The sequence below is a fragment of the Callospermophilus lateralis genome, chromosome 5 (assembly GCF_048772815.1).
Source record: "Callospermophilus lateralis isolate mCalLat2 chromosome 5, mCalLat2.hap1, whole genome shotgun sequence".
Lineage (NCBI taxonomy): Eukaryota > Metazoa > Chordata > Mammalia > Rodentia > Sciuridae > Callospermophilus > Callospermophilus lateralis.
Window position 1 is genome coordinate 104,339,435 of NC_135309.1, and position 27,512 is coordinate 104,366,946.

General features: G+C 39.5%; 2 protein-coding genes across 2 annotated transcripts in view; one reads left to right on the forward strand and one right to left on the reverse strand.

The window, feature by feature from the left end:
• Positions 1 to 321: 321 nt before the first annotated feature.
• Positions 322 to 13,688, reverse strand: Bhmt2 (betaine--homocysteine S-methyltransferase 2). Its single transcript, XM_076856065.1, has 8 exons — positions 13,656 to 13,688; positions 10,208 to 10,340; positions 8,544 to 8,635; positions 7,254 to 7,445; positions 5,157 to 5,304; positions 4,742 to 4,924; positions 4,088 to 4,316; positions 322 to 403 (listed from the first exon to the last, which is right to left on the reverse strand). Exons 1-8 carry the CDS (start codon positions 13,686 to 13,688, stop codon positions 322 to 324), a joined length of 1,092 nt encoding a protein of 363 aa, XP_076712180.1.
• A 163-nt stretch (positions 13,689 to 13,851) lies between these two features.
• Positions 13,852 to 27,512, forward strand: part of Dmgdh (dimethylglycine dehydrogenase) — a 73,417-nt gene continuing 59,756 nt past the window's right edge. The window contains 4 exon segments of the mRNA XM_076857687.2: positions 13,852 to 13,952; positions 17,190 to 17,364; positions 25,023 to 25,121; positions 26,600 to 26,764. Of these exon segments, the coding sequence (XP_076713802.2) occupies positions 13,852 to 13,952; positions 17,190 to 17,364; positions 25,023 to 25,121; positions 26,600 to 26,764 (540 nt within the window).

A 27,512-nucleotide genomic window follows, 5' to 3' on the forward strand; every position in this document is an offset into this window, starting at 1 on the left:
TCAGTGACTTCTGGTTATTTTAAATGTCAAATTCACCCTCAAAGAAAATTTGTCTGTTTTTGATGATGTTCCAAAGAATGCACCACAGCATTACTGGACTGCAGGTAGTTGGGGACACAGAATCTTTTTACTCTGCATTTCCTGCAGCACCCTGCTCAAGACATCCATTGAACAGAAGCTCCATTGTTGCAGTAACCTGAACTGAAAGGACTGTGGTGCTGTGGCTGCTGGGCAGCTGGGATGGCAGGGCAGGCTGAGGTCCGGGGGGCTTGAGGCCATTTCCATCTGTTCTGTTATTTCAGTGTTTTCTTTCTCTTCTCTTTAAATGTCTGGCTTTGATAGTGAAGGACAGAAAGGTCGACCTGAAGCTGGCAGCAGATTCTCCCAATACTCCCTCCTAGCCCTGCATTTTAAAATATATATTATTAATTAAAAGATCCATACTTATTTATAAGTCCAGTATGTCCTATATGTAAATGCATATAGATGTACATTTGTGCACATATATGCATATATACATACATGTATATATTTTTAAAACTTTAAATTTGGCTGTGATCAGGCTAAAGTAGAACTTTTGTTTCTACAGACAGAAAAATGATGTTCATTAATGCCATGGCCCTTCCCCACATGTCCATCCTCATAAAAATCATTAGGTTTCGTACCACCTTTCAGAAAAAGGCAATGTATTTTAACTTTACATGTTTTGATGAATTACATTCATTCAAAATTTCTAAAAGAAGTCTTCTAAATCAACTTAATATTTTAATGCAATGAGAAGTAAGTGAGACGGTTTTTAATGTAATGAGCAAAATTGGATTCTTCAAAAAAGTAACTAGGAACAGAATTCACACCACTTTGTCAGTGTTTGTTCCTTGCTCTTAGACAAAGAAAGAAGAGTACAAGGTTCCTGGTCACAGACCTTGGTGTTAAATATATTTTTAGTGGTTTTTTTTTCCACTTTACTTGCAAAACAATGAAAAAATCAATACTTTCAGGTGGTGAAATTTCAGAAATCTGGGCTTTATACGGCTTTGATTTCTGTGAAATCATAAACTTCAACAAATATCATCAGTAGGTTTGGAGTACATGGTGCAGGAATGTCTTGCTTTAGTTTACAAAATAATGTTTTAATTTTCATGGTTAACTAATTTTAAGGGTCCCTAGGGGATGATAAAGTAAAGTGTTCTTCACTTATTTAAACTATTTTAATAACTACCAAAGTATGCTTTTCACCTTTAACTATATTTACATTTTGTATATTTTTTCTAAATATGATACCTATAAAAAACATGTTCTCTGATAAATATCTACATCTCACAGAAAAAAGATTCAGCTAAGCGATGTCTTGCCCATTTTTATACTCTAAATAATTTAGTTTAGGAAAATTGTTGCAATTCAAAAATGGATACCATTTCAAATCTCACTGAAATGAATAAAGAAGTACAAAATGGATTAAATTTTTAACAGCACTGAGTAGAGAGAAGACAGCAGAAGCTATGACTGGTTTCTAGAAAATGGAAAAGAGATGGTATTACAATGACAATCTTCATATATTTTTGCATTTTATGTGATATATATGTAATATTTATGGTAGAGAGAGAGAGAGAAAGTACATACATGAGAGAAAGCAAGAATGAGTTAGACAGGCAAAACAGAATAGTAATTTAGGGGCACCCCAAGAAAAATGTCTTTAATAATAAAACTATTGACTGTAACAAATATTATAATTTAGAAACTGGAAGACCTCAGAGAAGGTGAAGGCCTGGAATTTTTCCTTCAGCAATGAAAAAAAAAGATTGTTAGAAATTCCTAGAAAACCAAATGTACAAGTATAAAGAAAGTCAACTATGAAGCAAATTGAAGTATGGTATGATCTGGACAACAGATGAAAGAGAAGAGGATCCATTTGACTTTGATGCTTGGAACATTCTCCAAGTAGCTCAAGTTTTATAAAACAGGATTGTTCCTCTTTCTCCGTGGTCTCATGCATATCTCTTAGTTCTGCAGTGAATGTAAAATCACCCCTGTAACAGGGTATTAGATTGGAAGTCTTAAGATATGATAGATAACTGGTATTGAAGGTAGTTGCAAAATAGACACTCCATAGATGCATCAAGGTAAGTGGCCATGAACCTGTCTGACAACTCACCTACACTGGGAAATCTAGATCACAAAAGAACAGTGGGCTAGCTATTTTGCTTGTGAGCAAAGAGAGTGCTGGGGTTGTTAAATTGGCATCAGACCATATTTTCAGAGCTTGTCTGTTTAAAGGAAGGTGGGAGCCATTTGAACCTGATGAAAGTGAGAGAGCCAGTCTAGACCTAGCTAAAATCTAGTTCAAGAGAATCACCAGGAAGGACAATGGGATCCCAAAAGGAGTATATCTGGAGTTGACTTGCTGGACAGCCAGTCTGAGGAGGAAGTAGCAGTTGGAGGCAAATGCCTATGGCAAGAGAATACAGACCTCAGTTTCTAGTGAAAGGTTCTGAAGAACCACAGAAGCACTCAAGGAGATGGGCCAGACTCTAAGAATGCAGTCTCTATTAGGGTGCCAATCAAATGATGACAGGGTTAACCCCTTTACATCCTTCTTCCTTTTACTCCAAATCTGAAGAAGTCAGAAACGATGGTTAGCAGATGGAAAGGGAGGTTTGGAAGCATAAGGCAGAAAATGAGGAGGACCCACCTTGGCCTTTCTTGTCTTCCTGCCTGTCAAGGCTTCTGACAGACAGTGTTTGCCACCACTCCCCCACCCTGCCTTGCTGGGGATTGAACCCAGAGCCCCCATGCTCTACCACTGAGCAAGACCCCCAGGCCCCAAAGAAGTTTTAAGTTTAAAAGCTGATTCCTAGTTTTGATTCCACATGGAACTGAACACTCTCTAATTACCAAGTTGAGGCAATGTCTGCTAAATAATGTGATGATGGGGATTTCTATTGCCTAGAAATACTCAGAGAATTCCTGGGGCATGTCAGTATTTTCCAGTGTGTGTGATCAAGGAAAGAGTTCACCTGTTGATCAAGTTTAAAGAAAAAGGCGAGACAAAAATAAATTTCAGTCCTGCTATTTAGCATGACAAGTATGGTAATATTGTAAATGTTATTCACTGGCTTTACATTTTGGAGTCAACCTACAGACAAGCCTTGGAAGACTTTATATAATTACAGAACAGAACATAATGGTTATAAGCCTTGATGATGTAAAAGTACTGGTATAACTTAAAGGAGCTAAAATATAGATGGAGAAACTAGAGAGAAGTAGAAGGGAATCAATTCTTATGTTATAGAGTGGAGTGAAGAGAGCCTGCCTTATAATGATGGATTAAAAATAGGTGGCTAGTATATAATTTTAATTTAAAAAGACAATCAACAGAAGAAATAAAAACGGAATGAATCAAAATTGGAAAGGAGAGAATGGGGGGAAGGGGTGGATTATGTGACTTAGATTCTTTAGCTTTCATAGAGGGTTATCAAGAATTACCACTTAAAATTGATAAAACAAGAAAGCAGAGGTACAAGACTTCAGAAAACAAAAGACAAGCAGGTTACCTCTGTGTTTACAGGTCTGAATGTTTGTGTTCCCCCTGCTCCAAATTCATATATTGAAATCTAATCATCGATGTGATCACATCAGAAGGTGCAGTCTTTGGGAATTGATCAGGTTATGAGAATTGAGTTCCCACAAATGGAATTAGTACTTTTATGAAAGAGACCCCAGGCGGCTTGCCTTTCCCTCTCTACCATGTAAGGACCCAACAAGAAGGCACAATCTATGGGAAAGCAGGCCCTCACCAAACACTGGATATTCTGAGACCTTCATTTTGTATTTCTCAGCCTCTGGAACTGTGAAATAAAATTCTGTTGTTTATAAGCCACACAGTCTATGGTATTTTGTTAGGCCATCTGCAACAGAGTAGGATGCCTCTGGAAAAGGTAATGGCATCAGGATGGAGGATATCTTCTTTTAAATTTTATACATTTATATATTTTTTGAATTTTCATTACTATGTGTATATACAATCTTAACAGCAATAAATAAAATGAGATTAAAAAACAATAATAAGGTTAATTTAAAAGAATCCTACCTTGCTCTAATCCAGGGTTTGGTGTGCATATTGAGACCACTCCCCCAGCTGCCATGTTTTTCTGATGCTGGTGGCAGAAATCCCCTTTCTGGGGCCAGCTCCTCTGCAATTGCCCTGATGTGGTAGGGCTCAAATCCACAGCACCCACCGATGTACCTGACCCCAAGGTTGTAGGCCTCTCTGGCATATTTTTGAATGTCCCATCTGGTTGCAACTCTGGGCTCCAGGGCTGTAATATACAACAGTTATAGTATTTCTGTTACTCTCCCCATTTTTAAATGATAGATGCTCTGTTGGGCATTTTTTTTTTCCAATTAAAAATCTATAAGCTTTAGCTGGACGCAGTGGTGCACACCTGTAATCCCAGCGTCTCTGAAGGCTGAGGCAGGAGGATCGAGAGTTCAAAGCCAGTCTCAGCAAAAGTGAGTCGCTAAGCAACTCAGAAAGACCCTATCTCTAAATAAAATACAAAATAGGGCTGGGGATGTGGCTCAGTGGTTGAATGCCCTTGAGTTCAATCCCCAGAACTCCACCCCTCCAAGAAAAAAACTCATTGAATATTTTTGTCTTATGCAGTCTTATAAAACTATAGCATAGTTTTTATTATATTAATTTTAACTTTATCACAAGGACTCTATACGTGCTTGAGCTTACCAAAAGGGTATTCTGGGAGATCCACAAACCCTCCTTTGCCACAGTCGGGTGTGTGGAACCCCAGGGACTGTATCATCAAGTGTGCTTTCAGCCCTTCAGCCCCAAGGCCCTCCTTCATAAGCTTTATCGTCCGCAAGCTGGTCCAGGGCCCAAAACGGCAGTTCACACCAATGATGTTAGCCCCTGTGTGAGGAAATAGAAGAACTTTTACATTTTATTATTTATTTGTCTATTTTTTTTTAATAGTTAGAAGGTACCTTAGAGATCAGCTGTCCTAAGACAGCTAAAGAAACTGATTCCAGCTAATCCTTTTCTTTCCTTTTTAGTCTTTTACTACTCTCACTATAATAAGCAAACACTGTTAAATTTCATAAATAACAACTGACTTGCCTATCACATTATAGGTCCAAGTTACCTGCCTTCCCCAGCTTCACGGCACATTCTCCAGGTGTCACATCATGCATGTCTCCCTCTGGGCCTATGCACATGGTAACTGCCACAGGTTTCCCCAATTCTTTTAAGACTTCCACAGCCCACACAGCTTCTTCGACATGCTCAAAATACTAAAAGAAATGTCACTTTTTTCTATTAGTCAAAACTAAAGCAGATTTTGAATAGTAGAACACAGATGTTGCAAAATGGTTACAAAAATGATCAAATATGTGCAATAAAACTTGCTAAGGAATATGTTTACAGCACACTAGCTAAAGAATATCTTTCCGAGTAAGTATTTTAATTCCTTCAATAATGACATATAGATTTTCATTCAGGGATAATTATTCAGTGAAATGATGACCATAAGTAAAACATGCACACAAGCCATGTGTGGGGGCTCATGGTTGTAATCCCAGTGACTTGGAAGCTGAGACAGGAGGATTGCAAGTTTGAGACCAACTTTGGCAATTTAGCAAGGGCCTAAGCAACTTAGTGAGACCCTGTCTCAAAATAAAATATAAAAAGGGCTGGGGATGGGCTAGGGTTGTGGCTCAGCAGTGAAGCACTTGCCTAGCACATGTGAGGCCCTGGGTTTAATCCTCAGTATCACAAAATAAATAAATAAATAAAGTAAAGGTATTGTGTCCAATTACAACATTATATATATATATATATATATATATTTTTTTTTTTTTTTAAGGGGCTAGGGATGTGACTTAGTGGTTAAGTACCTCTGGTACTGATTGCTGGTACCAAAACAAACAAGCAAAAAAACAAAAACAACCTACACAATCATAAGGGTTTTTTTAAAAATAATGATTTTGAAGAAAAAAAATTTTCCTTAAAAATTTTGGCCTTGCCTTTTATGGAATTGGAATAATCTCTGGAAAATAAATAGCTTATCATATATTATATTTCAAAGTACTTTCAGATTCACTTCTAGTTATATATTCATAAGTGTTCCAGAAAGTAGGAAAGGAATTATTGTCCACAGATGAGAAGATCAAGTGCAGAGTGGAAGAGAGAGCTACTCTATTTCCTTGCCATTGGTGGCCAGGCCATTTCTGGTAAACCCACATCGGTTGTAGGAACCCCTTTCAGTGTCACAATCCCCAAAATGAACTTTAGGTAACTGGAGAAAAGCTCATTGAAACCCCCCTGTTCCTTCCCTATTGACTTAGAAACAAATTCTGCAGAAGTATTGTATGAAGAATGATAGAATCAAAAGACAGTTTCTTAAACCAGCAAAGTTGTGTTCCCACCCTCTGGAGAACCTCTAGGGCAGTTTGCGAGTCTCTGCAGATTCCAGGTGGCTCAAGCTTGGGTGGCACTGGGCTTGGGGAGGTTGATGGGGCAGGGTTTGCCCTAGAGTGAGTGGAGTTATGGGGGAAGTAATTGCTGGGTTGCTATTTTCTTGTATGGGGTAAAGAACTGGGTTGAGGGCTTGACTCCAGGCAGTAGTAGTTGTGTGGGGAAAAGGGGGAGAGGGCTTTCTTTTTAGAGGTGAAAAGAAGAGAAGGTTCTGGACCTTCATGTCCAATCCATGACCAATGCCTACTGATTCTGTCTTTAAAGTGTCACTCACGTCTTATAGGTTGAAGGGAAGCAGAGAGGCAGAGAGAGCAAGGCATGGATGGAGGGGGCGAAGGAAGCTTCTCGATGTTGAGAACTAATGGTGGGGCCTGGATAACCCTGAGCAGCCAAATGCCTCTGAAGCTTTTCTCCCTTGCTGTCTTTAGTCCCCCACAAGTCACCTTTCAGCCTGGCCTTGTCCTTGGGAGTCACTGTCCTCTTCCTCTTTTCCCAGACTGTAGAGTGCCCTAAAGTAGCCACTGCAACCACTTATACTTTAGAGAACCAAAGGCTATGATCAGAGGATATAGCCTTGGCCTCACAGAGGACCTGGCATACAAGTAAGAGAATGTTGGCCTGGGACACAGTGAATTTCAACAGACCTTTGACCATCCACATGGAGGGAAAGAGACCATAAGGTTGTCCAATTTCCTCAGGAAAGTTAAAGTTTACATAGTTACACACATGACAAAACAGGTTTAATCTTCTTCCAACATTAGATTACCTCTGCAATCAAGAAGTCCACATTTTTCCTGGCAAAAACCTCTAGCTGTTGTCGAAAAAGCTTCTTAATTCTACCTTCGTCCTTGTGGTGTTTGTACACTGATGTTTGGCAGATCCCCCCGGCCACCAGAGCATCCCCTTTGTCAGCCACTTCCCTGGCGAGGTCACAGGCAGCAGCATTTACAGCTTCCCACTGGTGTTAGAGAGCATTTGAAATGTAAAATATAATGAACAATAAAGGGTGAGTACAAGCTTATCAACTAATTATTTAAACTGGAATATGAGAAGATGAGCAGAGTGGGGTGCAATCTCCTCTGTAACTGGTGCCCTTATATTTCCATTATTGTACTTACCACACTGAATTTGAACAACTGTTTTATTTGTTCACCTCCCATACTTGATCACAAGCCTCTCTAGAATACGGTCCATTCTTTTGTATCATCTTTATAACTAGCATAGAGACTGGACCATAACAATAGTTCTTGGACTACAACCATCGGCTATAACTCTTATTGGTAGCCAATAAGTGTTGGTTTGCTAAATGAATGAGGGAATGTTAACATTTGCAACTATTAATAGTTAACATTTGCAGACTGTTTCACTGTACTTCCACACCCTTCATCCCATCTACTGTTCCCCACAGGGGTATGAACATAAGCTCTGTTTTTATACCCATTGTACAGAGAGAAAGTCAACGATCACAAAAAGTTACACAGCCAATAGGTACAAAGTTGGACATCAAACTCCATTTTTCTCATTCCTAAGCCAGTGCAGTATTCTTCAGGAGGCCTGTCTCCAGACAGACATGGCAGAAATGAACATCATTGAAATGAGGTGAATGACTCATCTACAAAGTGTTCTGATCTTCCAATGGCCTGTTCTGTCTGGTCCTGTTCCCTCCTTCACCAAAAAGGGCCGAAAAAACTTCTTTATTTCATATAAATGTGTATAAAATAATGAATTGCTGGGGCTGGGGATGTGGCTCAAGTGGTAGCGCGCTTGCCTGGCATGCGTGCGGCCCAGGTTCGATCCTCAGCACCACATACAAACAAAGATGTTGTGTCCGCCGAGAACTAAAAAATAAAAAATATTAAAATTCTCTCTCTCTCTCTCTCTCCCCCTCTCTCACTCTCTCTAAAAAAATAAAAATAAAATAAAATAAAATAATGAATTGCTAGATCTTGCCTGTGGATTTTGTAATGGAATGTGGTAATACATCAGGTCAATTCCCATGGAGAGGTTGTGCTTATTGGAGAAGCTCCCTCCCCTCTATACCTCAGTTAGAATTTACCTTGCTTTCCATAGTGTCCTCACTGGCAGAAAAGGTGAACGTCTGCATGACATTCGAGCCTGCTCTCAAGAATTCCATGTGAAGCTGACGAACTACAAAGTAATTTTTTTAATTGAAATTTAAAACAATGAAAATTATAGAAGCTCTCATTTTCAGCAGCTGCTGCAGTGCACTCACCCCCATCTCTTTCAACCAGACCCAGTTTCAAAGCCAGAACTGATAAAAAGCTGAAGATTAAGTTAGTGAATTCTAGGACTGGATCTGTCATATGAAGAAGCCCTATACTCTCCAGTTGATCGACCTCAAGGCCTGGTGCAGTCACTTGTAGAGATGAAGTCCTGGTTGGCCCATGGTCCCTGGTCCTTTGGTCTCTTGGTCTCGAGGGGTTTATTTGGACACCATTGTTGTGAAGGATGCTGCTGTTCTATTGCATTCAGCGCTGATGACCCAAAGTACAAGGAGGAAACTGAGAGAGAGCCGAATGGGTATGTTGCACCTACCACAGGTGAGCACTGGGGGGACCCCTGAAAGCCTGAATAATTTCCTGGGCTTCCCAGAAAATCATCTCTGTCTTTATCTTTCCTGTCTTTGCCCTCTCTCCATATCCTTATCCTGGCTATTTCAATACTTTCTTCCTGATTCAGCAAAAAGACATTCCAAAATTAAGAACAAGTTCTTGGGTCAGACAACTTCACTTTCTGGAAACATCTGTCAAATAATGGGAATGGAAGATACACTGGGCATTTCATATGGGTTAACTCCTTAGTCCTCATCACTAGTCCATGTCCTGTACCCATGTGACAGAGGAAGAAACAGATCCTTGGAGAGTTCAAGGGACTTGTCAAAGTATATGACCTTAGACAAGTCCCTTGACTTGTGGGTGGTCAGTGAAAGAGCCAACACAGGACCCTAGGTTTTTCTGCATATATGCATTAAATCAGAGCAACTCACAAATTTCATTCCCAGCTTTTATTCTTTTTTTCCCCATGTTTCATTCTTTGCCCTAATTTTCCAACCTTAATTTAGGAGAACAAAAAACAAAATAACAACAGCAACATCAAAACACACACAAGTTCTAATTTAGCATAATCAACCAATCCCATCACAGTTTCTACCTCTATCTCTCTTTTTTTTTTTTCACTTTCTTTAGCTAGGAAAATAATGTAAAACTTTGCCCTTTCATCTCCAGAATCTGGTTGTCTGTCCTCTGTTAAGCTGGTTAACTGCCATTAACCATTCTTACTATATATACACTGTTAAAGTATGCACATCAGTTGGGAGGATGAATCTGAAGCAGAAACAACTTTTGCTATTTAAGAAAGCTTTTAAGTATCTACAAGGTAAATATCATAGGACAACTACTAAAATATGTATTTAAGCACTGCCTGTACAATAAGATGCAAATGAGTGAGTGTGGGCATGCATGTATGCATGAGAAAGAGGAGGGAGAGAGAGAGGGAACAATTGAGAGACAGAGGGAGAGACAGGCCATTTTCTTCTGTGTGCTTTAGACAACATACTACCAATGTCTCCACATCTTGGAGACAATTTTGCAACAGAAACAGTCCTCAGAAACACTGGTTATTGGTTCTTAATTTTTCCTTCAATCAGATTTAAACAAAATGTCACTCAGATAAACACTCTTGGGTGATGTGTGCACTGACCTGCATCTGGATGTTCTACCACTGCTTCTGGAGTCCAGAGCCCAATCTTCACGTAGCCTCTCTTCTCCAGAGTTATGAGAAAGCTGCCATCCCCAATCACAACCTCCCCATCATCCAGACGTTCTAAAATACCCTGCGGAAGAGAACCAGAAATCACCTAAGCTCTCCCTGTCTCACCCCCCCACCCTTGAAAAAAGAAGCAATTTCTAATTTTAGAAAAGGTGGTATTATGACCTTTGAGCTCTAGTTATGCTAAAATGATATCTCATGGTGCTTCAAAAAGATTGAATATACTATCCAGATGCTTATTTTGTGCAAAGGACTATGAATTTTTTTTTTCTCAATATGTACTCTGGTTCATATTATCCTGAAGTGCCAATTCCCTGATAGTTATTTTAGTTTTTCAGCATGTTTGTGGTGACACTGGTTGTTTCCTAATTAATGTACATTCTCTCTCTTTCTTGCTAATGTATTTTATGGGGGGAGACAATGTTCTCAATTGAAAAAAAAATCCCAGCTCCCTTGATGTTGGTCGTGGCCTGATGATACAGAAATGGCCAACGAGACATAAGTAGAAAACAGATAAGGATTTCTGGGAAATTTCTGCTTTCCTGATATCGATGCCTACTCTCTTCCATCTTTCTCTTTCTCTTTCCTGACAGACTATCAATATAATGCCTGGGGCTACAGCTATCTTGAACCCTTGCTACTGAAAGCTACATGCTAAGGCTGTAGATCCAACGAGTGGCACGATCCTGGCTTTTTAACAACATCCTTGAGTAGCTGCAGCAACCACGAATTGCCCACCTTTAGACCTCTTCCAGTGGGTGAGAAAAATAAACCTCTGGGTTAACCAAGTTAAGAATTAAATTTAATATTGCAACTAAACACTTCTAGAGGGGAAGAACATTATTCTGAGGTCACAGGTTAGTCTCCCACAGAGTTAAAACAAGTATATCTATAAAGCATTTCTATACCCATCATGTCAGCCATTTGATTACTGAAATGGTCTCTCATGCAATCCACTCCACCTGGAACAGTCTGCCTGAGAAGAGCCTCACAGTCCACTCCTGTTTGTGGTTGCCCTTCCCTGTATCCTACTTAACTTTGGTATCTTCCATCCCTGAATGGTCCTGAGCTGAAACATCTGGTTACCTGCCTGTTTCCTACTTTGTTTGTGTGATGCATGAGGACAGGTAGCATATCTTTTTTGTCTATGTCCTTACTACCTCTTCTAGCACTTAACAAAGAGGAGATCCTTAATCAGTGGTGCTGACTATTTACTAGAGAGCCAGGGCTATTTTGAAAATGTCAGCTGTTTCACATATGCCAGAATTTTGGCCCTGAAGACAAAAAGACAGTCACACTTTAACAGAAAAATTAGTTAGGGCTTTAAGAAAATTATAGTACATATTTTTATTGTCTTTAAGATACCGAGTCAAGGAAAAACATTTTCATCTGTTATCTAGGTGTGTTTGTCCAACAATTTAAATTTGCTATTTTTTTTCTATAGAGCCATAGCAAAATAACCAAATCATCAAGATTTGAATCCAGAACATTTTAGCCTTCCTTTCTCTGTTATCCTTACCACCTCAATTTATTAGTATACCAGTATAGTCTAGAGACAGCTTTAAGAATGACAAGAACAGAACTAAGTAAAATTAAGAGCACTGTCAATTTTGCAGTGCATTTCTGTTTTCAATTCATCCTTCAGTTTGGCAGTGAGCCCACTTTGGATCTGAGAGTGAGCTCTGGGGTGCATTTATGTGTGTCTTTTGCAGATATCAATACCTGTGATTTAAGATCTGCTCCAAGGTTATTCATATTCAGAGGAGGAAACCAACTTCACCCTGTGGTAGAGGGTGGCCAGAAGACCCAATCTGCCTACAATATCAGCCCTATCTGCCTGGAATCACCAGCAGGACTGCTCTTTTTGTTTTAAGAATTAAAAGAATTCTCTGTGGCAATTAAATGGATTCTCCTCACTCATTAGCTGAGCAGAGCACAGATATAAGTCTCTTCTCAGGTATACATTAATGAAGATTAGCAAGTGATAATCTCTGTTGTTGCAGAAACAGAGAGCTTGAAGGAATTGAATAGGGACCCTTTTAAGAAAATGAACTGCAAAAATGAACAAGGCATTAGGAGAGAGAAAAAAATCAGCACGATGTTCTTGGCTTCTTTGTCTTTTCATTAACATTGTTTCCCTCGATGCCCATATTTTAATTTTTATAATCAGAACACATCAGTTTCAACATCTTACATAACTGTTATCATTGTTGTGTCCTCCCTGACAGCAGGTATATAAATGCTTTTACATAGTTGAGACTGGTGTGTGATATACCTTCCTAACAACATTGTCAAAGCACTCTTCCTGTCTCATACTTGCTTGTTTCATTGGCTGCCTGGTATTTTGTTAAGTGACTGAACTTCAATTTACTTGGAGTCCCCTATTGCAGGGCATGTTGGCCTATTTTTGGGGGGGGGGGCGGAGAAGGGTATGGGAGATTGAACTCAGGGGCACTCCACCACTGAGCCACATCCTCAGCCACATTTTGTATTTTATTTAGAGACAGGGTCTCACTGAATTGCTTAGTGCCTCACTTTTGCTGAGACTGGCTCTGGACAAGGAATCCTCCTGCCTCAGGCTTTAGAGCTGCAGGGATTACCGGCCTGCGCCACCACACCCGGCCCTATTTTTTTTTTTTTTTTTTTAATATTAGTAAGCCAGTGGTGCATATTCCCAGGGCTATGTGATCCTCCTGCATTCTAAATTATTCTGCTCAGGTGGGTTGCTTTGAAGGATCCTGGGCATGCCCTTCCTCCAAGTAATACCCTTTCTAATTTTGTTTAGTCGTCCTCTCCCTCCCCACACATTCCCAACATTGTGGGGGGAATAAAGTCAACATCCGCCAACCACATCCTGAAAGGGGCCAGGAGCTGGGGACCCCACACAGCCCACCTGCTACGAGCATGGTGTCCTTCCACAGGACTGGTTTCAGGACAGCGAGTGACTGGCAGGGCCAGGTTGATGCCTTTGCCAAAATGTAAGGGAAACTCCAAGGAGGTCTGGTTATGGGTGACCCCAGAAGGCTTAGTGAGTGGGTGCAGGTCCCCTGAGGGAGGAAAACATGCACCTTGTCAGTTAGACTTCAAATCCCCCTCCAACATCAGTGACCTTGAGCTAGTCGCCTGAGTCCCTGCGTCTCAGTTTCCTCACCAGTAAAATAGGGATAACTGGGAAGACGCAGAGACACTCTGTGTAAAGCACTCTCCGCTGTGCCCGAAACCCAGAAAAATCTCGGTAAGTGTTAATCGCCTGGCGATCGGGTAAACTGAGGCTCGGAGCCGTCGGGGACGTCGCTTGGCCGGGACGGGGAGGGGTTTATATTGAGTTACTCCGAGTCAGCAGCCAGGGGCTTCGCGAGGAAGAAGTAGGGACACTTACCTTCTTGGCCCGGGGAACTCCGGCTGGAGCCATCCTGCCAGGACTCTGCGGCGCCGGGTCTCCCTGTGCGCGGCCGTCAGGAGCCCGCCCCTTGCTCGGGGGAGGGTCCGACCGCCGCCGCCGGCCCTAGCGGAGCTTGGTGGCTTCGCAGCAGGTGCCCTGCACCCTCAGCCTCGGTCTCTGCCTGGGCCTCATCATGTTCCGCCCCAGCGCTCAGCGGCTGCGGGGCCTCCAGCTGTTGAGCTGCAGGTTGCGGGACTCCCCCGGGCGCCCGCGCTGGTTGTCCTGCGGGAAAGGGTGAGTGGGGCACCGCCTGCACCAAAGCCGGTGGCTGGGAGGCTGCTGGGGTGGGAGCCAGGGGCCGAGGCAGTGTCTGAAGTTTGGAGGGTTTTGACTTCCAAGAAATGGGTTTTGGGATTTCTCCTTGAATTATCTATACGTTACAAAGTGAAACAGCATCAAAAAGTATCTGTGCAAAGTCTTTCCTGCCTTAGTTGCTCGACCCAGCCAACAGCTGTTAATGTTAACCAGAGATGATCTCTGTGTAGGCAAAAGTCAGTGCGTGTGTATTCTTTGGTTTACTGATACCCTTTTGCAATTATCACTATGTCTTGGGAATTGTTCTATATCAGTTCATAATGGTTCCATATTCTTTTTTAATGGCTGCGTAGTTTTCCATTCTGTTGATATTCTGTAATATGATTAAGCAATCTATTTGCTAATAGACTGTTTCCAGTTTTATTACTGCAAATAAAATACATGTGAAATTCTTAATTTTGGACACTTGTGAGAATCCATCTATAGAACTGATTTTTTTAAAGTGAAATTGTTAGGGAAAGGGTTATGTACATTTGAAAGATGGAAAGATAGCAACAGATTCTCCAAATGGGTGACAAGAATGTACCTACTCTCTACCATTTTGTGTTTGTTCACTACATCTTTCTTGGTTCTTATAGTAGCATTTTTTTTTTTGTCTTCGATAAATCTGGTATGTACATGACAATGGTATTTTCTTATTTTAATTGATCTGTATTTAAACAGAATGATGCTGAGCATCTTTTGACTTCCTTATGTTGACAGATTGTTCATGGCTTCAAGGGGTTCTGCTCACTAGTATCACTTAAAAGTTGATGAAACTTTTATTTTACATCCTATGATCTGAAATTCTGGAATCAAAAGACTTGCTTTTGAGTTTCATTCATCCATCTTTTCATTCAACAAGTATTCCCTGATTATCTGTGATGTGCTAGGCTTGTCCCTGGTGCTTGGAATACTGTAGCCACCAAGTCACATTTCCTGCTCCTCCAGTGACACAGCATGTGATCTCACACTTTGAGTTTCAGTTTCCTCATCTATAAAATGGGATAACATTTGCCCTGCCTAACTCACAGAACTGCTGCAAATTTTAAATAATTTGCATGTGAAAGTGCCTTGTAAACTGTAAAACATCACAAACGTACTTATAATAATGATGATACCTTATCTAGTGCAAAAGAAAATAGAAATTTAACAAGTTGAGCTGTTTAAAACAGATTAGATAAAATGTATTATTCAAGAGTATCTAAAATGTATTTTGCTGTATCCATTAGCAACATATAGTTTTATATTCAACAAATCAAAATTTAGATGATTTTATTTCTATTGTGTGTTCTTTATACCCAGTCCCAAACTATTAAGAAGATGGTTGATTTTGGAAAGTACTTGGTCCAACAGATGATTTAAAATTTTCCATTTCTAATATAGAAGATTGGTGATCTGGGTGGGTTTTTTTTTTTTTTTTTGTCTGTTTTTTGCCTGGTTTCCACTTTAATGTTTGATTTTGAGTTTATTGGTAACCATCTATAACTATTTCAGAAGAAATTTAAGATTTAATTAAGCTATAATTTAAAAACACTCTATGTAGTCTGACTACATTATGGGATGCTGGGCAGAAGGAATATTATAAATCTGATAACACTTTGATGTATATTGCCAAACTGAACTTTCACAGCCTCATTTTGCAGATGAAGGAATGTTGAGATCCTTATCTAAATTTTTCTCAAATAGCTAGGATTTGGGAGCTCAAACCCAGGTTTCCTGATCTTAAGTTCTTTATTCTTTTTGTTTTAAATGGCTACTGTCCTAAAAGAAATCATATTCTTTCTTTTGAACACACAAAAAAAGAACCTTTGAAATTATTATTGTTTGTCACTACTATAATGGCTTCAACTCAACTACAAGATATCTCCAGGCTATTTAAAAATGGACTCATATGCAAAGTAGTCAGGTCATATGTGCATAATTTTTACTTTTACACAAAAAATTATAAATCATTGAAAAACCACCTAAACAAAAGTATTGGGACATATTTTGGCACCAGAAAATAAGGAAGTACTCCAGGAATAATGCAGTCATGTCAAAAAGACCTTTTTTTTTTTTTTTTTTTTTGATGAAATCTGGGACAATTGATATTAAAATAAATGGTAAATAGCAATAGATTAAAGCCCACTGAATGCAATGAATATTCATACATTCACATTAATATAAACAACAAAGAAACAGGGGCCCAAGGAAAGCACTTCCTTGCAGTTGAAGGCCCATGGAGATAGGAAGTAATCAGGAGATGCTAAAACCACCCTCTCTCCCACTATGTTGTGAACTTCAGAGCACAGAGGCAATGCCCCATCTAGCTCATCATTGCTATGTAACAGAGTGCCCTGTTCATGCAGGAACTTAGGAAGTACTAGATGAATGAATACGAGAAAAACAAATGGAAAAAATGTATGTAACAAAATCATAAACAGTAGCAACAATGAAGAAATCCTTTTATGCTAATGAGGACTACCTTTATTAGAATTGCACTCTTTGGGGCACTTATATGGGAACAGCATGGTCAATAGAAGATTCAGACTCAACCACCACAGTTATTGAATGTATTCATTCCACACACATAGTAGATGTGGGTGCTGTGCGGGGGCTGGCATCAATGAGGAACATGACACCATTCCTTCCTTTAAGAAGCTCATGGTCCAGCTAGGAAGACAGATATGCAAATACATATGTTAAACCTGAGCAATAAAGACACAGGGGCTCATGCATGGTGAGAGGACACCTAATGATGCAGATCGCTTTTCTCCATCTGGCTCTTTTCAGCCTGGGAGGGAGGAGGTAATCCAAGATTTATAGGTGTAAACTTCAGGGTGATTATAGTTTTTCATATAATAAAATGTGTGTGTGTTTTTTTTAAATAAGAAAATTTATTCTCTAGATTCTTTGGTGGAGAGAAGCTTACCTGTTCATTTCTTTGGTTATGTTATATACCTACAGTGCTCTAGAATTATTATATGGAATGGAACCCAAATGTCCCCTTCTCCTTCACCCAATTAGGTTGCTTACTCCAGGTTTAGATGTTCCAGATTGTTAAATGAGAACATTCACTAGGTGTTCATGAGGTGAATCATAGTACTGGGGAAATAGGTGAGGGAAAGCATAGATCCAAACTAGAGCTACTATAGGCTGAGTAAAGTTACTATTTTTTAAACAACTGTTTTTCAGAGAGGAAAACCCACCTTTGCCTACCGAAACAAAATGGAAAGACACAGCAGAAACAGTGATAATTGGAGGTGGCTGTGTTGGTGTGAGTCTGGCTTATCACCTGGCCAAAGCAGGGATGAAAGATGTGGTCCTGCTGGAGAAATCGGAGCTCACAGCTGGATCTACCTGGCATGCAGTAAGAAAAGCACCCTGAAATCGTCCTGTGTTTTGAACGGTGTACCCATCAGTCCACATGCTTCCCAGTCACAACTCCCCACTGTGAGCTCTCAAGAGTGAGTTCCCTGATGGGGACAGTGGTGAACGCCTATAATCCCAGCAGCTCAGGAGGCTGAGGCAGGAGGATCTCGAGTTCAAAGCCAGCCTTAGCGAAAGCGAGGTATTAAGCAACTCAGTGAGACCCTGTCTCTAAATAAAATACAAAATGGGGCTGGGAGTGTGGCTCAGTGGTTGAGTGCCCAGGTTCAATCCCTGGAAAGCCCTTCCCCCAAAGAGTTCCTTTCCCATAGAGCTGGAAAGTGCAACTGCAGCTTAGCTGGTGTATGCACATCAGCATTTATTTAGATCATGTTTCTGTCTTGAACACATGGCCTCTGGATTCAAATCCTGGCAGTGCCATTTTCTACCTACATGGTTTCCAGCAAATTACTTCTGAGGTGTAAATTGAGAATATTAATGGTGCCTACTTGTGGGGTTGTGTTGAAGATTGAGTTAGCATGTGTAGAGTTTCTAAATACACGGTCAATGTTTAATAATAAATGCTAGCTTTTGTGTAGAAGGATACTGGTGGGGTGATGCCAAATATAGGCCCAAGGCCTTTATCTATACTCCTCTCACCTGTATTTGACAGTTCTTTGATTTGTATTTATTTATGATGCTAATTTTGTTTTTGGCCTCATGAGGACTTTAAACATGAGGGCTGTGAATGTGCACTAAGCTTTTGTGTTAAGTAAAACACTGGACCAAGTCCTCTGCTCACTTCATGGTAAATGCAGTTGTTCCGTTCTTGAACCATAATTGGGCATAACTAAAAAGCTGCCCAAGAAAAGATCCTGGATTGACATTGCTCTCGTACTGCCAAACCAATTTTTTCTGAAGTAGGCTAAAGAGAGGACAGGAAGATGTTTTTGATTGCTGCTGCAATTTTCTTTTGGATGAAGATTTAGTTAGTATTAGTGTTGGCTTTCATAATTAGTTTTCCTCTGCTAAAAAGAACAGAAAGCAAAAGGAGACTCTTCTTTGAGGGGCTTTTTGATATTTAGCACCTACTCCTACTATGGGGCTAAGAGACTAGAATAACAGAGTTGCACACCACTGGCTGAATCTGAGGGAAAGCGCTGCACAGATTGAAGCTCCTTTGGTCCCAGAGTCCGAATGGTCACAGTCAAATTGCACACACTGGTTGACCAAAGGCTCCCTTCAGCCCCCTCATCCCTCAGTTTGGGAGGAAGGCTGGGGTACCCCATCCTCAGTGCAATTTCAGTTTTCCCAGCATACTTTTCTCCTCTCAACATTTCTCCTTCAGCTTGTTTCCTCCTACCTACAGAGAGGCTGCCAGTGAAGCCCCTAGCTCTCCTGGCCTTTCTCCCCTCCACAAACTAGAAAGGCACACCTGCCTTTCTCCTGTGGCTCACCTCTATCTTTTCTTTAGTGTGCTTTCCGTCACCCACCCGACAGTGTTTATGAAGAGCCCATATTGGGCTGGGCCAGCACTGCTCTAGGACACAGGAAGGAACAAAACACAGCCCCCTGCTTCCTGGAGCTCACATTCTGGGGGTCAGACAGAAAGCCCACAGCAATGCTAGAGAGGGATCAGCCCCATGAAGAAAAGTGACTCAGTTAAGGGGTACAGAATGACAGGGGAGAGGTGAGTAGGGGTTAGGGAGGCTCCTTCCAAGAGGTGACAGGAAAGCAAAGACCCAGAAGCAGTGCGTGAGGGGGGGCCAAGGGGTCCTGAGGTTATCCAGGTAAGAACATCGGGCAGAGGGAAATGTAGGCAAATGGAAACATCCTGGCACAGAGGCTCACATCCCCAACAGCACTCCAGATTTCTAAGGAGGCAAACACTTTAATGTTTGAATGATTTGCTCATTTGCATACTGATTTGATGGGGTTTTCATTTTAGAATAGATTATAGGATTTCCTGGGATTTTACTTTCTAAATGTTCCAGGACTTAAAAGCAACATACCCTTAATCCAACTTCTTTAAATAAATAAAATACAAGTATGCAGTGTTTTTAAGGCGATAGTTTCTTGTTAAACGTTAACCATGTAAAATAATTCCCCCTTAAGCAAGGAGCGACAAAAGCAAGTGGAAAAGGCATTCTCTTGCTTTGAAGGCAAGGTATTAATGTTTACAAAGTGAGGATTCATGCAAGTGTGTGCTCAAGGTGGAATGGGGCATAAGAAATCAGGTTATTCGGCCCCCTTGGCATGAATTAAAAGAAAAGAGCTGTCCTAGAAAGCTGATTCTGGAACTTTTTGCAAGACAAAGAGGCCTCCCTCTGAGGAGCAACAGGAAGAAATCCCACACACCAGGAATTTTTAACACAGAGAGATTTTTGGAGCAGATGTGAGAATATAGAGGGTTGGGAAGCCAGCAAAAGGGGCAGACTACAAAAATAAAATCAGTCTCACTGAGAGACAGTATATTCTCAATATGAAAACCATCTGGAAGGTGAGGGGATCAAGTGCTGGAGGAGGAAGGCACAGCTTGCCAAATGAATATTCAAAATGGAATCATAAATCCAGAGAGCCAGAGGTTTTACTCTCTCACCAAGACTACTTCTTGGTAAGATGATCCATGTGGGGTGTAGGAAGATGATATTAGAATATTTAAAACTACAAATGCAAGAAAGAAATTAAGGCTTCACAATATTTGTAAATAGCCCTCGCACTGATGTGGGCAGGCAGCATGTTGTGTAGGATTCCAGGGTTGACTGGGGCCGCTGGCACTGCACAGTGGGAGCATCCTCCTTTCTTTTGTCCTCAGTGTGTCATGGCACAGTGCAAGTTGCTGCTCTAGGACATCATCACTGTGATTTTTAGCTTTATAAAAACAGAGCCTCAAGAATACAATTTCTAAGGAAAGCGAGTGGGGATGAACTTGAGAATGTACTACTACTCAGAGGCATGTTGGTTATCTCCTGGCAATAATTAAAAGAGTTTGAAATGTAAAGATACATTTTTCTTTCACAAAAAGACAGGCGTCCCAAACTTGCTGACCTCTGTAGTATTCGAAAGGCTGCCCGTTGCTTATGTAGTTATATGTAGTTATATGTATTTTAAAAATAGGGCTGGGGTATGACCCAGGGGTAGAGTGGGTTTGATCCCAAGCCCTGCAAATCATCTCACAAACACAGAAGATAGAGTGTCTCTTGGTGTAAGGATGATGCTGTCAGTAAGTGTGAAAGAAGTGCCTTTGGAACACAGTCCTGTTGGGAAGACAGCATTTTGAGAGGGATGTTTGGAAAACATTAGCTTTCCTGGCCCAAATGAATAACACCACCTAGAACAAAACTCTCATCTATGCAAGAGGTACATTTTAACCCATTCAGAATTTTTCTGAATGAGAAATTTTCAATGAGATTTATTTTAAAATTTCAATTTACTTGAAATTTTAAAAATGTAATACGCTACAGTTAGTTTATAACAACTACTGATGGATAAGACAACATGAAAGATTACAGCCAAATATCAACAGAGACTTTTGTTCAGGTGTCGCCTGGGACCAGAGAAGGGGTGTTATGATGCAGAGAGCAGAGCCAAACGAGGGCTGCTCCCACTTGGGTCCGTGTACCACTGAGAGGGATCTGCTTCTGCTGTCATAGCCACTAAAACAGCCTCAAAATAAAGCAAACCTAGAATCAGGCCATTACACTGCTGGATTTCAAATGTTTCTCCAGTAGATAACAATTTAATAATGAAGTTTATTGATCACGTAGCTCTTGCTGAAATGTGACTAACAAGTTTAATATTCAAAAGTTTTTTCTACACCATAAATAAAATTATTTAAACTGTTTCACCCATTCCAGATTGTTTTTGTTTATTTTTTGATCCTATTAATACAGTGATCCATATTTGCATCTTGTATTTAAATAAAGCAGTATACTTATTTTAGTGGTTATGCTAAAAATTTTTGATTGGATGTAAGTATATGAATAAATATTTGGAGCCACTGGGATGTAGGTGTGTTGAGGTCGGTCACTGGGCTTTTTGTTGTTGTTGTTTTTCACATTTTCACTGCCTGTGGGAAATGGACATTTTTTTTCCCCTAATTAGTTATATACTACAGTAGAATGCGCTTGGCACATCATATATAAATGGAGTATAACTTCTCATTCTTCTGGTTGTACATGATGTAGAATCACACCAGTCATGTAATCATATATGCACCTAGGGTAATAATGTCAGATTCATTCTACTATCCTTCCTGTCCCTATAACCTTCCCTTCCCTTCACTTACCTGTGCCTAATCCAAAATAACTCTATTGTTTCCTACCTCCCCCACTACATTATTGTGAATTAGCATCCCCATATCAGAGAAAACTTTTATCCTTTTGTGTTTTGAGATTGGTTTATTTTGCTTAGCTCCATCCATTTACTGGCAAATGCTATCATTTTACTTTTCTTTAAGGCTGAGTAATAGTCCATTGTGTATATATACCACTTTTTTTTTTATCCATTCATCTGCTGAAGGACACCTAGGTTGGTTCCATACTTTAGTTGTTGTGAGTTGACCTCTATGAATACTGATGTAGCTGAGTCATTGTAGTATGTTGATCTTAAGTCCTTTGGGTATAAACCAGGGAGTAGAATAGCTGGGTCAAATAGTGCTTCCATTCCAAATTTTCTGAGGAATCTCCATCTGCTTTCCAGAGTGGTTGCACCAATTTGCAGTCCCACCAGCAGTACAGGAGTGTACCTTTTCCCCACATCCTCACCAACACTTATTGTTGCTTGTATTCAGAATACAGTCAACAGTCACTGGGCCTTTTGAGGCAGTAGAGGCTTCTGAAAGAGTGGAAGAACTACTGATTCAGGGAGAGCACCCCTCATAGCATCCATTATGTACCGATGATTTAGCATCCACTGATGATTTTTCTAATTCTGTTATTCCTTTTATTATTATCAGTGCACTACAAGGAAGAGCTTTCCCATCTTACTTACATATTTAAGTCACCAAGGATTCATAAATCTACACTTATTCAGAGGGTTATAATTCTTAGTGATGACCTCTGTTTCATCTTCCCTCCTTTATCTTCTCTGCCAATTACTATCATTTTCTTTCTTTAAATAGAAGATGTGTTCCTTTCCTGGAGACCTCTGTGACCTTCCCAATGTCTTCTCTTCCCTTAGTTCCTGTAGTTCTTATGAACCTCAGTGTGGATCTGACACTCAATCATGTGCCCTTGATTTAATTGCTTCATTATGAAAGTTTCACGATCTCAACGAGCCTATAATATCCTGAAGGATAAGAACAATATTCTCTCCTTCCTCAAACTTCTCACTTCCTATGTCTGTAGAAACCACAGAATACAGAAACATTATGCCCTCCTTACATCCAATCGCACAAGACTGGTGCTTAAATTAATAGTAGATGCTATGCAAGAATATTCAAATAACTGAAGGGCAGTAGTAGCACTGATGTGGGTAATTCCAAATTTTAAATACAGATTAAAAGACAAAAGCCAATGTATAAAAGAGGGTACAGAAGTTAGATAATCTTTTTGTCTAAGACAATCACATCCATACCTTCCTTCTGATTGTCCTCATAGCAAAGAAAAGAGGGAAGCATGGATTATTCAATAAAAATAAGTAACCATACTATTTCAATAATAAAGACCAAATTTTTCTTGACCATGAATTTTTGAAGAATGTGTTCTCTAAACCAAGTAAATGACTTGAATAACAGTCTAAGAAAAATGAACTCATGAGACTCTTTCAGATCAAAGAACATTAGATCCTAATTTCTGGGGGTGGGGGAAGAAGAGGGTTATACAGTGTAGGCAGATGGAAGAACTTTCTGGTGGTCTGACTTCACCCAGGTACAAGGCTTAGAGGATCCTGAGGATTGTGTGATGGATGTTTGACAATGAAGTCAAAGAGCCTGACTTGTACTTCCACTGTAGAGGAAGCCCTTCTCTACTATTTTTTTTTTAAAGAGAGAGAGAGAGAGAGAGAGAGAGAATTTTTAATATTTATTTTTTAGTTATCAGCGGACACAACATCTTTGTATGTGGTGCTGAGGATGGAACCCGGGCCGCACGCATGCCAGGCGAGCGCGCTACCGCTTGAGCCACATCCCCAGCCCTTCTCTACTATTTTTTAAAAAATTTTTTGGTGTTCTTGTACCTTTTATTTATTTATTTATTTGTTTGCCTGCTTGTTTATTTATTTATTTATGTATATGTGGTGCTGAGGCTCGAACCCAGTGCCTCACACATGCTAGGCAAGTGCTCTATCATTGAGCCACAACCCCAGCCCTTCTCTACTCTCATAAGGAACTGTGCTATAGGATGATCTAGAAGCTGGGCTAAGATTTTTTTTTTTTTTTTTTTTTTGGCCTAAAGCATAGCTGTCCACATGTCCAGGTACTTGAACAAGTACCAATCATAGCATAAGGTTCTTGTCCATAAAGGATGATTGACAAATTTTAAAGGGGGTGTTTTTGAACTCAAAAGAACCAAATGCCCACCATTATCCTAGAATGTTTACCTTATAAATATTTCTAAATAAATCTGATTTTGAACAGATTGTATCCTGCTAAGCTTTCCAGGATAAATTAGCCGTACAATGAGGCCCCAGATACTTAATTAAGACAACTTGTTTCATGCAATTGCCTAGAATTCTTTGGATACTACATTGTATCTGGCAAAGTTGATAAAAGGGTTTTGGCACATCTAATATTTAGATATATTTTTCAGAGAGTAATTTGTCTGTATTTATTTAACAAATATTTATGGTGTGCTAACTTTGTGCTTATCAAACAGTTTAAGCTTCAACAAAAATCTATTCACCTATTCACCAGACTCTAATTGCCAGGAATTTTCTAATTCTTGAATTTTGCCACTTCAGGAAAGGCACAGGATGGCTGCTCCATTCAAGGGCAGGTGGGAAAACCCTTGGCTGCTGTAGTCCTGCCTCAAGAACACACCCAGGGTTTGCTGGCTTGAGTCCATGTTGTATGCCTTCCCCCATATGCTTTCTAATACAAATCCAAAATTCTGAAACACAAAATGCTTCATAATTCAAAAGTTTTTGAGCAAGCAACATGACAACATCGTGGAAAATTCCATATGTGGTCTCTGATGGTTCAATATATGTAAACATTGTTTTATGCACAACATTATCTAAAATATTGTATATGTATGTATAAGGTGAATATGAAACCTAAGCAAACTTCTTGTTTGGAGAGACTTGGGTCCCATCCCCAAGATAGCTCATTAGGTACATGGAAATATTTTTTTAAAAAATCCAGAATCCAAAATGACTCTGGTCCCAAGCATTTTGGATAAAGGGTATCCAATCATAGCATATGTTCCTAAACTTTCCATCTAAATCATCTCACTTATGATTCTTTTTTCTTAGTAACTTTTATGAACTTCATATATATGTCTGTTGGCTGGCTCTCACTTTACTTATATGGTTCAAATTTCTTTTTATAACCTATCATGAGCCTTCTGCTCTGAAGCTCTCAAATCTCTCGTTCCCAAGGACTGATGGGTGCTTCTCAATTCCTCGCCAGCATTAAATTACTGCATAGCAAATACAGTATCAGCGTTTTGAGACTGTTATTTTTTTTTCTCAGTATTTTCTTTCCTTCCCACTTTTAAGGCAGGTTTAACCACTTACTTCCATCCTGGAATAAACTTGAAGAAGATACATTATGATAGCATCAAACTTTATGAGACACTGGAAGAAGAAACTGGGCAGGTAAATGCATTTAGCTCAAAATTGTCTGGTAGGCCTGGTCTCTCAGAAATAGATTTCTGAAGGATCTGATGTGTCATCATGTATTGCTGTGTGCAGTGACATCAAAGGCAATGCAATGTTGGTGTTGATCAAGGTAGAGAAATAGGATGAGAATTCAAGGAAAGAACCTTGAGAATTTGCTTTAAAATTGATTTCTTAAGTGTATTATCCATGTAACTAACCATTTTTTTTTTGTTTTTTAAATGAAGAAAGAATTAAAAGCAGCTTCCAAAAATATCTTTTGCCAGTTGCTATATCCAGAAACTAAAAAATCAGACCCTCTCAGCAATTGGACTGCAAAGGATCTGACAAGAGTGTGTGCCAGATTGTCACATGGTTTGAAAAGTATTTCACTCAGAGCCCCTCACTTTTATTCTTATCCCCTCTCAGATTGACTCATGCTCTCAAAATAAAAAATGAGTTTCTGTAGACTTAAGATTAAAGTCCACTTAAATTCTCCATTGCTGAAAACCATCAAGTGGATTTCCACATTCTACAGGACGTGGACCAAAGGCTTAGCATGGCCTCAGGAGCGTCACGTGACCTTCATCAGGAGTTGACCCCTTTCTGCCTCTCCACATATTTTGTTCATATGCTTCTGCTAGTCCCAATGACATATAATTCTAGAATGTGCTGAGCTCTCTCAAATCACTGTTTTGTTGTTGTTGTTGTTTGGGTTATTTTCTTTCTTTCTTTCTTTCTTTCTTTCTTTCTTTCTTTCTTTCTTTCTTTCTTTCTTTCTTCTTTCTTTTCTTTTCTTTTCTTCTTCTATTGCTTCCTCTGCCTGAACAACATTCCCTCAGTCTTTCCCAAGCTGGGTGGGGCATCTCTTGATTCTAAGAACATTTATGCACATTGCTCTTATAACACAAATCTCTCCCTATTGTAATTGAAATTTTACTGGTTATTTTCCCTATAGATTATGACAAGAATTGTTTCTTTTATCATCCCTGTAACTCAGGGCTTTGTTGAGGCTTGGCAAACTGGGGGACTTCAATATATGTTAAATAAATGATTCAACTAACAATTAATCTCATCATCGCAATACTTTGATTCTTTATAATTCTTCCTGAACCTTTGTCTTTCTCTTTTTCACATAATGTTCTTTTGGTATGTACAGTAGCATTTATCCCAAGTTATTGTATTGTGCTTTTAATTGTCTAATCTTCTCCTGCAGACCATCAGTTCCCTCTAGGCAGGGTCTTTGCCTCTCTCATTCACCCCAACATCTCTGGCGTTTAGAATAGTGCCTGGTAGAGAGGTGGTACTTAGAAAATAGTAGATGAATAAATGTCTTTTCATAAGAATCAAATATTTTATGTCATTATCTCTTTCACTGCATACTAAATCTCTTTGCTTATACACCTGCATTTTCATTGTGCTGGGAAATTATGTTTGAGTGCCAAAGAAGAACTTATTTATTGGAATTGTTGTCACAGGCAGTAGGATTCCATCAGCCAGGTAGCATCCGAATTGCTACAACTCCCGTAAGGGTTGATGAATTTAAATATCAAATGACACGGACTGGCTGGCATGCAACAGAACAGTACATTATTGAACCTGAAAAGATTCAAGAGATGTTCCCTTTACTCAACATGAATAAGGTATTTATCTGAGGGTTATTTTCACCATTTGTTGATTTGAATTAAAATTAGAAGAAGGTGTTTTAAGAAGCTAAAAATAGAAATACTTGGTGTATACATTTTGAATGGTAAACTTAGGTGATCAATCTGTATTTGGGGAAAGTTACTAGGGGGACTGTTATGTAAGCTTGGTAAAATAAGAAAAGGTAATGAAAAATCTTATTGGTCTTCTACTTGTAATTAAGGAAACATTTTCAATACTTTCCTATTATTGTATCCCCCATTCAAAGGGTTTCCATAATAAACCTTCCATTTGAGAACTGCAGAGGAAATGATAACGTGATTTTATCCTTCTAGAAAAATAGTTATTAATCTATTTTTTTAAAAAAATCAACTTAAGAAGTCCCATGCTCTGCTATTCCACAAATATCACTTCACTCATAATTGTACTTCTCTTATAGACTTTGTGCCAGGGATGTATGGATCTAGATTTATACCATAATTTCATGAGAGAATCTACCTGATAGGGAATTTAGTGTTTCCCTATGGGTAATCATCCCTTTCCAATAGTAATAACACTGAGAGAAAGAAAGAGTGTTTTCCCTTATGAATATAGATGCAAAAATCCTCAACAAAATACTAGCAAACCGAATTCAGCAACATAACGAAAGGATTATAGAGCATGACCAAATGGAATTTATCCCAGGAATGCAGGGTTGGTTTAATATCTGTAAAGTCAATCAACATAATCACATTGTATTAATAGAAT

What these genes read in the sequence shown, in the direction of transcription:
- Bhmt2 (XM_076856065.1), bottom strand. Translation starts at nt 13,688, where the DNA reads ATGGCTCCAGCCGGAGTTCCCCGGGCCAAGAAG. An exon ending in GAGTTCCCCGGGCCAAGAAG is followed by an intron (nt 10,341 to 13,655) that starts GTAAGTGTCCCT and finishes TCTCTTCCGCAG; the next exon opens with GGTATTTTAGAACGTCTGGA. An exon ending in TCTCCCAGAATACCCTTTTG is followed by an intron (nt 4,317 to 4,741) that starts GTAAGCTCAAGC and finishes TGTATATTACAG; the next exon opens with CCCTGGAGCCCAGAGTTGCA.